This window comes from Phalangium opilio, unplaced genomic scaffold (genome assembly GCF_054372755.1).
Source record: "Phalangium opilio isolate 3A_F unplaced genomic scaffold, DU_Popi_V2 ptg000017l_1, whole genome shotgun sequence".
Taxonomy (NCBI): domain Eukaryota; kingdom Metazoa; phylum Arthropoda; class Arachnida; order Opiliones; family Phalangiidae; genus Phalangium; species Phalangium opilio.
Genome location: NW_028324151.1, coordinates 3,266,212 through 3,278,708, shown reverse-complemented (window position 1 = coordinate 3,278,708; position 12,497 = coordinate 3,266,212). Strand labels below are relative to the sequence as shown.

At 39.0% G+C, this 12,497-nt stretch overlaps 6 protein-coding genes across 6 annotated transcripts; 5 read left to right on the top strand and 1 right to left on the bottom strand.

Annotated features, from left to right (window-relative positions):
- The first annotated feature begins 156 nt into the window (after positions 1-156).
- Positions 157-2,243, top strand: LOC149702514 (N-acetylglucosamine transporter UNC93A-like). The gene is made up of 3 exons (XM_089867130.1): positions 157-1,035; positions 1,565-1,832; positions 1,915-2,243. Exons 1-3 carry the CDS (start codon positions 157-159, stop codon positions 2,241-2,243), a joined length of 1,476 nt encoding a protein of 491 aa, XP_089723256.1.
- LOC149702513 (N-acetylglucosamine transporter UNC93A-like) lies at positions 1,894-4,637 on the top strand. The gene is made up of 3 exons (XM_089866337.1): positions 1,894-3,414; positions 3,482-3,752; positions 3,827-4,637. Exons 1-3 carry the CDS (start codon positions 2,545-2,547, stop codon positions 4,132-4,134), a joined length of 1,449 nt encoding a protein of 482 aa, XP_089722463.1. The 5' UTR covers positions 1,894-2,544; the 3' UTR covers positions 4,135-4,637.
- On the top strand, positions 4,638-5,992 carry LOC149702512 (N-acetylglucosamine transporter UNC93A-like). Its single transcript, XM_089866340.1, has one exon. It carries the CDS (start codon positions 4,755-4,757, stop codon positions 5,976-5,978), a length of 1,224 nt encoding a protein of 407 aa, XP_089722466.1. The 5' UTR covers positions 4,638-4,754; the 3' UTR covers positions 5,979-5,992.
- Positions 5,993-6,821: 829 nt separating this feature from the next.
- On the top strand, positions 6,822-7,667 carry LOC149702511 (N-acetylglucosamine transporter UNC93A-like). The gene has a single exon (XM_089867129.1). The coding sequence runs from the start codon at positions 6,822-6,824 to the stop codon at positions 7,665-7,667; it is 846 nt and encodes a 281-aa protein (XP_089723255.1).
- Positions 7,668-8,088: 421 nt separating this feature from the next.
- On the bottom strand, positions 8,089-10,231 carry LOC149702510 (N-acetylglucosamine transporter UNC93A-like). Its single transcript, XM_089867128.1, has 4 exons — positions 9,374-10,231; positions 9,045-9,315; positions 8,786-8,982; positions 8,089-8,334 (listed from the first exon to the last, which is right to left on the bottom strand). Exons 1-4 carry the CDS (start codon positions 10,229-10,231, stop codon positions 8,089-8,091), a joined length of 1,572 nt encoding a protein of 523 aa, XP_089723254.1.
- A 665-nt stretch (positions 10,232-10,896) lies between these two features.
- On the top strand, positions 10,897-12,375 carry LOC149702509 (N-acetylglucosamine transporter UNC93A-like). Its single transcript, XM_089866338.1, has 3 exons — positions 10,897-11,755; positions 11,820-12,090; positions 12,151-12,375. Exons 1-3 carry the CDS (start codon positions 10,898-10,900, stop codon positions 12,357-12,359), a joined length of 1,338 nt encoding a protein of 445 aa, XP_089722464.1. The 5' UTR covers position 10,897; the 3' UTR covers positions 12,360-12,375.
- The last annotated feature ends 122 nt before the right edge of the window (positions 12,376-12,497 follow it).

Below are 12,497 nucleotides of genomic sequence, written 5' to 3'. Positions count from 1 at the left end.
CGTTGGCGTATAGTAATCTTCATCGCAACTATAATCCACCAAATGTAATATATACATAACAGTTAGTGAAAACGTATAGCCGCGTAAAGTTCACGACTAAGGTTGTAAAAAGAAATTTACTTCAAATTCGTTTAAAATATTAATAAAAATAAAAATATGAGTAATTCCGATCAAAGTTCGAGCAGTGATGAATTGGTATTAAACCCTAAGGTCATTTTCCGTAATGCGATTATCTTAATAGCCGCGAGTATGTTAACCACAAGCGGTATGGTACCCAATATGCATCTGCAAAGCGTTATCAATGTTGAAGGTGGATTGGGCACCAAAACGGCCAGCGTTGGTAAAGCGGTTTCGATTGTAACATTTTTGACACTTTCAACATTTTGTATTCAAAAATTTGGTATCCGTGTAACGTTATCCGGTTCAACAGCAATGATATCCCTGTCGTATTTAACTAATTATTACCCAATTTGGTATTCGTTACTAATTGGTAGCGTAGTTCACGGAATTGGAAGTGGTTTGTCTATAATTTGCGTTAAAACTTGTATCGCCCGGTTATCAGATCATTACGCCGCGTTAAAAGTTGGTGATTTAAATATTACAGTTAGAGCTTTCGCTATTTTTTATACGGCTACTAGTTTAGCTAGTGTCCTGGGAAATTTGATATCATTCGAAGTTTTGCGCAAGTCCTCCAATGTGAATTACACTAAGAGTTATAACTATAACTCTCATTGTGGTTTTAATTTCTGCCCAACTGACTATAAGACCAACATGAATTTTCTTCGACCCGACAACTTTAAAATTTATTTGTTATTTGGTATTTTTTGCGGTGCCGGTTTATTGGCGAGTTTGATTGTAATTTTGTTTGTGGATGCGAGGATTATTGAAAAATACAAGGAAGAACATTTTACATCCGGTTGGGATTATTTGACTGAAACCTTGAAGATGTATAAACATAAATATTTGTTGCTTTTGGTGCCATTGGGATTATTTCGTGGTTTAAGTTTGGCCTTCAAGGATAGCGAATTTAATAGGGTAAGGTTTTATATTTTTAATTAAATTTAAGTACTGGAATTAGTGGTAATAAGGTGAAATAAAAGTAACAGAAAGAGTGAAGCGTGGGCGACCTGGGATTCGTGCTGACGTCACTCTAGTGGTACAGGACAGAGGAAAACTCGTCTATAAATGAATGACATCGCGCTTACGAGGGCAAACAAAAATACACAACAAAATCTAAGGTAAACATTAGCTCTGAATGCCTCAAAAGCTGAGCTATTTTCGTCGGGGAGATGAAAGATAACTTTACAAAGTCAGCCAAATAAGCCTAATCGGGAATAAATACAGCTAATAAGAATCATGGTGGGCCCATATCTCCTGTGTTAATTTCTATGCGGGGTTTGTGGGCCGGGCTTGAGTATATCCGTCACGCCTCCTGTATTCCTGGCTAGGTAGAAAGTGGTGTTAGTAAATATACTGGGAACTAAGGAAGGCACATTCTTCTGTTATTTTTATTTACCTTTAATATTAGAAAAATAATAAACCAAACGTAACGTAACTTCTGTAGGCTTATACAACTTGCGTTCTCGGTGAAGAGTACATTGGATTACTGTCAGTCGCTCAGGGACTGTGTCATACTCTATTCAGTTTAACTTTCGGGATCTTAGTCAAATACACTGGTAGACCATTGCTATGCACTTTGGCCTGTCTTAATACGGCTGGTCTATTCTTTATCTTGATTTTCTGGAAGCCAACTTTCGCTGATTTGCCGATTTTCTTCGTGGTAGCTTCATTATGGGTACTTAGCAGAGCCATTTGGGAAACGCAAGCAGCAGGTTGAATAGAAATTTTATTTTAATAACCAAGGCTTAATGCGTAAAGAAAAAATAAGCTAAGCCTAATTTTTATTTGGTTTAGTTCTTTACGTCACTCTTTTTCCTAACAAGATTTCATCCGCCTTGTCCAACTTAATGTTGGCCGAAGCTTTTGGTATTATGATTGGTAATGCCTACAGTGAATTTATTTGCGTTTGGGTAAAGGTTTTTGTGATCTTCGGTTCGCTACTTATCGCGTATTGTTGCTATATATACGTTGAGGTCAAAGTTCATAGTGTTAAAGAAGACGACCGAATTGAATTTCAATCTGTTGTTGAACCTAAAACAATTACTAAACATGTTAGATTCGCTATAGTGTCGGATAAAAATGGTGTTGATTTCAATTCGTATCCTTTTGAAATATCCTTATAGAAATAATCCTAAATTAATTTGATTGACCTCTTTTGTGTTGACCTTTGACTTTTAAAGCGTTTTTTGACTACACGAATGTAAAAACTGTTTAAAAATTGCTTGTAATCCCTTAGTACAGTGAAATATTTAATTTTCCAGACTTAAAATAAAAGCTTGAAATAATAATTTATTTGACATATTCTGTACGGTGTTTTTTCAATACCTTTACATGACACGTCTACAGAAAATATTCAGTGCATCGGCAAAGCTGTTTCATTGCTACAGTGTGTGAGTTACGGACGTGCTATAGCTAAGCCTAAACATGGCTATAAATACTTCGGTAAAACCCGCTTACCAAAAATGGAAGGATTTGAAGAATTTTGTGGTTTTAGTGACGGCTATCTTTTTAATCGTGTCCGCGAATCAACCTACTTCTCAACTTCAAAGCAGTTTAAACATTGAAGACGGAATGGGTACAACCAGCACTGGAATCGGACAAGGAGTGTCTATAGTATCTTTTCTACTATTACCCACCATCTTTACCGATATATTTGGTCTGAAATACACCATGGTGCTGGGTTTCACCGTCGAATCTTTGAGTATCTTAGCCAATTTCTACCCTGCTTGGTATACCTTAGCACCAGGCGCAATTTTGTCTTATTCCGTCTCTGGTTTAGCGAGGGCGTGTCAATGCGCCTATTCAACTATCCTGGTGGAACGTTACTCGGAAAATACCGGTGCCGATAAGGATAAAATTATTAGCGCCATGTTTGGCATATACAACACAGTGTCCAGTTTCGGTTTTGTCGTTGGTAACTTGATATCCTACAATGTCTTGAAACACGCTGAGGTTGACGTCAACGCGACCAAATTCATTGGTTACCGTTACCTTTGTGGACCTTTCTTCACGGATGCTGACCATCAGGACACTGGCAATTTTAAACGTCCAGCTCAACGACTTATTTATATATTGTTCGGGTGTTTAACTCTCATTGGCCTATTGAGCGCCGTGACGTTACTGTTCCTCGATTCGATACCCAAATCGCAGTGTGGAATCGTTGGCGCCAAAAGATACAGACGCATGGTTCTGGAAACATTGACCTTCAATAGGAATTGGAGAGGCGCTTTGTTATGGCCAAGTAATTTTCATCGAGGCTTGGTTATGGCTTTTGTCTTCGCGGATATTACAAAGGTCTGCAATTTAAGATAACCTTGACGAAGTATTTAAGCCTAACATCCTGGTTTAATTAAAAATATAGGCGTTCTCAACGTGTTTAATCGGAATGCAGAGCGTGGGTTTATTCTGTATGGCGTACGGAGCTAGTATGACTGTTTTCTGCATTTGTTTTGGATTTCTATCAAAGGCATTTGGACGGGTACCCGTTTTTGCTATCTCTGCTGTCATAGAAATGTCCCTACTCATTTTTTGTCTTCTCTGGACTCCGTCTGTAAGTCACGACACTATCACTGTCTATCTGATGGCCATTTTATTTGGCGTTGTCGTGGCCGGCCTTACTGTCAACTTTCACGGTATTAATTAGAAGTAGATTAAATTAGTCCTAAGTTTCGTATAGTAACTTAAATTTTTTTTATACTTTTCAAAGTACTTCACGGAGTCTTATTCCCTGACAAGAAAGAAGCCTCTTTTTCCAATTACATGTTAGCGGAGAATACAGGATCCATGGTGGGAAACGCTTACAGCTCCTCCTTAAGCATGACAACGAAAGTGGCTATTGCTATGAGCGCTTTGTTAGTGTCCGCCGTGTCGTACTCAGCCATTGAAATATCAATGGCATTAAGCAAACGTAGGAAAGACAATAATGATGTTTTAGAGATGGTACGAACCCCCGGGATAAGTGTTACGTCTCTTAAAAGGAAACAGGTTCATTTTAACGAGTTGCATGATCAATAAGATGACGAAATGATTTTAAACTTTGCTATATTTTAAACACATGTATATACTGTAATTGTTTATAACTAAATACACCTATTTGTTCATTTTCTGTTTGAACCACTCACGCAGAAATGCATAAAGAAACACAATCTATAATTTCTTAGAGACTTATACATAAACACCCTCTATATAACCAGAAGTAGCATTATGACGAAAAGTATAACGTTTAAATGAAATTTGTGTCACCAGATTTAGTTCCAATAGCAGGCTGAAGCTTTCTGATTTTTTTTCACCTGGTTACACTTTGACTTGATTTGTTACTTACGTTTAGTACAGCTGTTCCATAGATTCCTTTGTATATTTTGTGGGAGGTACATTATCGTTCGCATTATCTCTATCATCGACCTTAAAACCATTGACACAAAAGTATGGCTTCTCGGCGACAACTCGTACATGAACCTTCGAAGCACGCTGTCTGATCTCAAGGTTCAAGAAAGTAGCAGCTTTTATTTTGTTGACAATTTTGTGTCCGTTGTTTCAAGGTATCGGTTGTACTTTTAATTCTAGGGCATTTTAGTTGCCGATGCGAACAATCGTGGCATAGTTATTTCCACGGAAGAAATATCCGGTACACGTTCATGATGTCGGAAATTAAGGCGGATAAATCGGAAGTTATTTTAGATAAATCGAAAATTAAAGAGCAAAAGAAATGGAGGATTGTTAAGAACTTGATAGTTTGTTCGCTGTTTTTGACGTTATTTATGACTGCCGATACTCCCTTGGAGGCTATGCAAAGTAGTTATAATATCGAGGACGGTATGGGCACTATCAGCTTATCAGTTGGTATCGCCGCGTCCATCGTTTCATTGTTCTTCCTGACCTCGTTATTCACCGATCTCTTTGGTTTGAAGAAACTGGTTGTTGCCGGTGGTTTAGCCGTGTGTTTGTTTTCATTAGCAAATTTGCAACCGTCTTGGGTGACTCTGATCCCAGGTGCCATCATTCTGAAGGTAATTGGATGTCTCGGACGTTCATCTACCTATTCCTTGATCACGTATTTTACCGAGAAATTCTCCAAACTTAGCGTTCTTCCCAAAGAGAAACTTTATAGTGTTGTTTTTGGAATTGCCATGACCGCCGAAAATTCCGGGGCCATTTTTGGCAATTTGGTGTCGTATTTCGTGACGAGTCAAAATAGCAACGAGATGAATTTGACGGAAATTGCCAGGGAACATTGCGGACCCTATTTTGTCGATGGTGAACACTCCGATAATTCAAATTTTGAAAAAATGCCACAATTTTACGTCCACGTTTTATTCGGAACCTTCGCGGGTATCGCGGCTTTGTCCGGTTTGATCTCTTTCCTGTTTTTGGATTCGGTACCAAAGGTCAAGTCCGAGGCCACCAAATGCAGTTTGGTTTTAGACACCTTTAGATTGACCAAGAGTAAAGTGGCTTTGATGTTGATCGTTTGCGATTTTCATCGTGGATTTTGGGCTGGTGTTTTGGTCACTGATGTTGCCAAGGTAATTAAAAATTTAGGGTCATTAGAGTTTTTGACCAATTTGGTCAACAAACAGGTATTTGACGTTTGCCTGGGTGGTCTTCAACTACTCGGTCTCGCTGCTGCTCTCTTCGGAATAGGGACTGTCGTATTTTCGGCTGTCTTTTCTTGGATGGCTAAAGTATGGAATCGTTGGGTTGTCTTTGTTATTATAAATTTCTTAGAGATTGGATCCATTGTTACCTCCCTTCTTTGGCAACCTTCTTGGTTTTCCAACGATACCGTATTCGTTTTAGTCTTATCCGTTACATTCGGAGCAGGGTACGCTGGCAATGCCTTTCTATTTTACAGTATGTAGCCCCAATTTTCTGAATTGCATTACTCGACTTTAACTAATGAACTTATGATTAATTTTTACCCGTACTTAAGTGTTGCACGGATATCTATTTCCTAAAAAGAAAGAGGCTTCCATGGCCTTGTGTACTTTGTCCGAGAATCTGGGAGCCAGCGTTTCGTTAGGGTTAAGTTCTACCGTGGCATTTACACCCAAGTTGTACGTATTGCTTGGTATCGTGTGTTTATCGTTCTTTTGTTATCTGGGTATCGAAATACCCTTGAAGAAATCGAATATAATCGATACAAAGGATGAGTCACTGGAATCGGTCAATGTTAGTGAATTTTAGTGAATAAGTTGGATTATTCTTGGTTTGTCTTCGGGTGTATGTCATTGTAAATAATAATATAATAACTCTATCCTTTTATGAATGGTTTGAAATATATAAGCTACTTTTGTATGAACTAAGTTACCGTCTATTAAAGCTACGATAATATAATAATGGGCCATTTAACCATTTGAATTTTGTTATTAACTCGGATCCTATTTGGGATAGCAATATTCGGGTAGGAAAAATTCCAACCTCTAACATCCCTCATCAAAGATGTTGAGGGTCAAATTCCTTTAGTGACATTGAAGCGAAACCCAAAGTAAACAGCGTAATGTTTTTCCAAATAAAATTGGAAAGATCCAAAGCTATAAATTATACAGAATGATCAATCTACTAGCGTACATGTACATTGAAACACATCCGCTTTACAGTATTTATTTTCAGCTGTTTTTGCAAAGCCGCGTCCTTTTAGTATTTGTGCGTACATAGAGTTAACTATCCGCGTTTTTAGGTTTATATTATCAAAAGTTGGTATGATGGATTTGGAAAATAGGCTAGAAAAACGTAAAATAATTAGAAATTTGGTGGTATCTAGCGTATGGGGTTTCTTACTAATGTGCTCGGCTGCTCCCGTAGAAAGCCTTCAAAGTACGGTTAACGCATCAGGCCAAATTGGAACTTTAAGTTTATCAATTGGTGTTGGAGTTTCGGTAATCGCCTTGTTTTTCGTGCCGTATTTGGCGAATATGTTCGGTTTGAAGAAACTAGTTGTGGTTGGGTCTTTAGCCGTGGCATTTTACGCTATTTCAAACACGTACCCAACTCCGGGTTTGCTGATTACCGCGGCTATCATCTTTAAATGCTTCGCTAGCGTCGCCATGTCCTCCAATTACGCCATAGTTACGTTTTTCAGCGAAAGTTACGCCAAGCTATGTACTTACCCCAAAGAAAAGATATACAGCGTCATTTTTGGTGCCGCAATGACCGGGACTCAATTGGGTGGTGTAGCTGGAGCCATGATGATGTTCTTTACGAACAACGTTGAAACGAACGTCAACGTTACCACGGGAAGAAACGATTGCGGCCCATATTTCGTTCAGAGCCAACGTGGCGACGAACATTACACGGAAATGGCTTCCACATCAACTTTATATGTTTTATTTGGTGTTTTAGCTATCGTTGCTTTATCGGATAGCGCGATTGTCGCGTTTTTTCTCGATCATGTCCCTAACTCATTACAGACATCCGGAAATTTAGCAATAGAGACTTTGCGTTTGACCAAGAACAGAAACGCCTTACTCATGATCGTGTGTGATTTTCATCGGGGGATGGCATTGGGCTCTCTTAATGCTGATTTTTCAAAAGTAGGTATATATTTTTAAACAGGTGCTTTAAGGACAAGTGACAAGGACATTAAAAGTATGTTGTTAAAGATGAATGAAATTTTTTTTTGTCCTTTTCATTCGTTTTCCAAGATTAAATCGCGTAAGTTTATAAAACGATATGTTCCATAAGTATGACAATTCCTATACTTCATAATGCTAGAGACTTACAGCTCGAGCTAGTTCGAGAACGACGGAAGCGTGAATTGAAGTCCTACACTTGGTGGTTAATTAATTTTGCAGGACTTCCATCTTCCTGTTTAGTCTGTACTAAGCCTTTGACAGCGCCTCACCAGTGACAAACTTATGGAACGTATTTTGTAACTTTGACATCGCGTTCCACGAGAATTAATAACATCTAGTTAGAGGTTGGTTTGAAGTTTGAAGGACAATTTATTTAACCACGGAGTGTGTATGTCTTTTAGGCGTACTCCAGTTGTTTGGGTGGTATCCCATTACTGGGAATGTCGACTATGGTTTTGTCCTTGACTGTCGCCGTTGTCTCACCCTTGTTTTCGTACTTAACTAAACGATTCAATCGAATTCTCGTTTTCGCGATCTGCATATCACTTGAATGCGTCACTTTTTCGCTTCTCGTGAGTTGGAAACCGAACCTCTTCCCAGATAATCGAAGTTTCGTTCTTGGCACGGCGTTCTCATTCGGCGTCTGTGGTGGGGGGAATTCTTTCTTATTATACAGTAAGATTTGATAACTTCCTTTTAAACTAATTATTGAATAGAAGAATCTAAGGTTAATAATTATGCCTAAAATTTCTTAGTGTTTCACGGGTATCTCTTTCCCGAGATGAAAGAAGCCTCTATGGCACTTTGTATTCTGGCTGAGAATATAGGAATTTCAGTGTCGTACGGTTTGAGTTCGATCTTGGACGTTTATACTAAATTATGCATTATTTTTGTCACTATGACCGCGACTTGCATTTGTTATTTGAGCATTGAGATACCACTTGCGAGAAAGAAGGACTCAATCTTAAATAGTTCAAGTTAATCTTAATGACACTAATCTTTGAATACTGTATTTTTATTTCGAATTAATTTTTCTTAGTAAAATCAAATCAATTCAGATTATCCTTTTTGTTAATCTCGGTCGTACTGCGTACCGAGTTTCTTAACGACATTTCTACTGTAAAAAGTGTTACGAAACTTAACGCCATAGCTCCCAACATGATATATATTTTAATGTCTAGTGATAAAGCGTGACTATATCCGTTCGCAACCATCATTCCGCAAGTGCCAGCCAAATACATATTGGCGTAGGAGGCTTCCATTTGATCCACTTGCAAAATTCCGTGGAGAGCTTTTAGGTAAAAGACAAAGGTTTAATTAATGTTGTAGAAATATAATTGTAAAGGTGATTACCAGTACTGATAAGGTGAGTACCGCTTGTTACCCATCCCCATAGAAATGTTTGGACAAATACCGTCACGTAATCGTACTGAAAGGATGGGTTCCAATAAAGGCCGAACAGTAACAGAGCCACTTCGGCCAATACGTAAAAGAATAGTAGGGGAAGTCGACCATAGCGTCTTGATAACATCCCGTAAAAAAAGGAAGCCGTCACGTTGCCAGTGGAAAAACAGGTCGACGCTATCCCCACGAATTGCATCCCCAGTAAACACGTCGTGAAATTCTATTGATTCATCTTCCAAACTGTGTAATGATTCCCCATTAATATAAAACTATCTTACCTTGCTAACTTCAGAGTTAACGTAAACATCAACCAGCCCATTATGAAAGTTGTTGATAAAAAGACAAAGGAATCTCCAGTCTCGATTTAGAAGTAACGTGGACATACATAGACGAAGAGTGGAGCCAGTTCTGGGTTTAGGTGGTGTGGCGTCCAACAGGAAACCAGTGCCAAAAACACTAATGATAGCCGTAACAGCCAATGTGACGAACAAAGCTGTGGTGTAGGTCTTTTCAGGCCGATGAAAATGTCCCGTTTCGGTATGGTTAGTTTCCACGAAAAACACGCCACAAGTCAGACGCTCTTCTTGGGTTACGTTGCTTTCCAACTGAACACCGGCGTTCAAAATTCCGAAAGATATCAAGTTACCAATAACGTAACCAAAGTGAACCGATGAACAGAAGATACCGCTTAAAAAGTTCACTCCTTGACTCATTGAAATGGCGCGAAGTTTCCCATAACGGATACCGAATTCGGTGTTTAGTCGACTTTGGGCCACCCCCGCGATGTCGTGGAAACCAAAACCTAAACTAGTTCCGGGTATCAGCGTAGCCCAAGTCGGATAGATATTGACTAAAATGAAAACCGTCAATAAGAAATGCGGCACCATAATTGCTCTTTTTGCACCTATTAACCCTATGATATAAGGTGGAAGGAATATCAAGAAAAGCATGCTACAACCATGGGCTACGCTCATCGTGGTGGTACCTAAACCATGCTCAAAGTTGAGGCTACTTTGCAAGTCCAACACGGGTTTTTGGGCTAAACAGATTAAGATCATAGGGAATAAGAGTGCGAAAATGTTTTTGTACAAGGTTCTTCTATCGGAAATTATTGGAACGTTGCTATATTGCTCCATTTCGACGTGTGTTTAGAACTAGGTAATGCGTTATTGACAGAATACTGGAAAGAGTAAGCGCAACTCTGTTCGCTCCCACACTAGTGTTTTTTTTTTAGCTAACAATCGTGTCACAATATAGAGGCATTAACACGCTTCTCTTTCAAGGATAAACCGCTGAAAGAATCGTTCCCTTAATCATTTTAATATCCAAGCATGAAGTAAAACAAGGTCTGTACTTGCAAGTGTAGCGCGGGATTTTGGGCTAAACACGCTAAGATATTGCGAAAAATTTTTGGTTCAAGGTTGTTTTGTCGGGAACTAATGGAGCGCCGCTGCATTTCTCCATTGAAACGTCTGTTTGGAACGATATTTATGTCAAAATACTGGAATAGTGAGCGTGAGTCGCTAGTGTTTTGTAGCTAACAGACGCTTAAGAATGTAGAGGCATCCTCTAGCTCACTCTTGCTTCATTTTCAAGGATAAACCGCTGAAAACATCGTGGCTTGCCCAAGATTATTGTTCATGCAGCCATATCATTTTAAAATCCCAGAATTTCGTAACACCAAAACAAGGTCTGCACTTGATATAATTCTTTTACCTCTACAATCAAAATTATAAACCACCTCTACTCGAATTACAATTCGTACATTTGAGATACTGTATGATTAAAAACAACCGCGGAACATGGAGGAAGGGAGCCTCGTTCAAATTCGTCGCGAAAAACGTTCATTAAACAAAAATATTTTCGCGGTTTTCTTCCCGTTGTTTTTAGCGTGCGTTGCCCAAAAACCAGTTATAGATCTTCAAAGTAGCTTGAACCGAAGTTTAGGTACTCTGTCCATGAGCGTGGCGCATGGTTGTGGTATTTTTGCTTTGTTATTCTTACCCCAATACGTTATCGGGATATTTGGTGCCAAACGCTGCGTTATGGTCTGTCATTTCCTGCTAGTCTTCTTTATCTTAGCCAATATCTTTCCCACGCCGATAACCATGATGGGTGGCACCATTTTAGGACTTGGTTTTCGCGACATTGCTTCGGTTGGTCAAAATGAACTTTTCCGTGAATTTGGAGTGCGGTTTGCTGAACTTTACGGAATTTCAACATCCAAAGGAATTAATTTCTTATCTTCGTTACTTAACTCGTCAATCAGTTTCGGTTACGTTGTTGGCAACTTGTTGTCATTCGTGGTTTTAAACGCCGATGTTGAACTTGTCAGAAACGTATCCGACCAAGAAAGACTAACTTGCGGTGTATTTTTCATCGAGGGTCGTCACGAAGATACGGGACATTTTCGTAGACCCGAACCCTTGTACGTCATCGTCTTGTTCGTCTCTCTGGCCATTGTGGCTGTCATTAGCGTCATTTTCACTGGATTTCTCTTGGATCCCTCACCTACCAAACCTTGGAATTGGAAGGATTTAAATATCCGGAAATTGATGTCGACGCTCGATTTGAATCGTGATTGGAGGTTTCCGTGTCTTTTCATAAATAATTTTCATAATGGCTTATTGGACGCCTTCATTGGAGCTGATATAAACAAAGTAAGGATGAAAGAATCTCAGGTATTGAAGCTTAATTAAAACTACGGATGTATTTTCGCTGCAGACCTTCGCAACGTGTTTATTGGGCATTCAATTCGTGGGCGTAGCTTCGACATGTTTTGGTTTAGGTCTGTTCCTGTCTTCGATAGTTTATGCATTTGTTGCCAAACGCAACGGTCGACTTCCGGTTTTCTTCTTTCATATTGCAACGGAGTTGGCACTTCTTTTGTTCAGCCTCTTGTGGGTTCCCAGTTTGAATTACGATTATCTGACGGTGTTTGTACCAACCTTTCTCTGGGGATGGGTTCATAGTGGGACTCGAATTTTACCTCAAGGTAAGAAGTATGGTACAATCTCTTTAATTAAACCTGCATAATCTTCGTGTTCTTTATTAGCGGTTCACGGAGTATTACCAACGGATAAAACCGAATCTTCCTTTTCTCATTTTCACGTGGCCGTGTCTTGCGGAATGATGGTAGGAAACGCGTACAGCGGAACCTTACCTCTAACTTTAAAAATTTATATCATGTTTGCGTTTATGACGCTGAGTTTTCTTAGTTATTTGGCCGTTGAAATTAATATTAGAATGACCAATAAAAATTAGCCGTTAACTCTCGTTATTTTCTTTTACTAATTGGGCAATTTTATATCAACAAACCCTTACCCGAATCATTGGTTTTTAAAGCTAACCTAGTAAACAGCCTTTTACGTGTACATCATGGATAAAACTCCATCTGTTAGT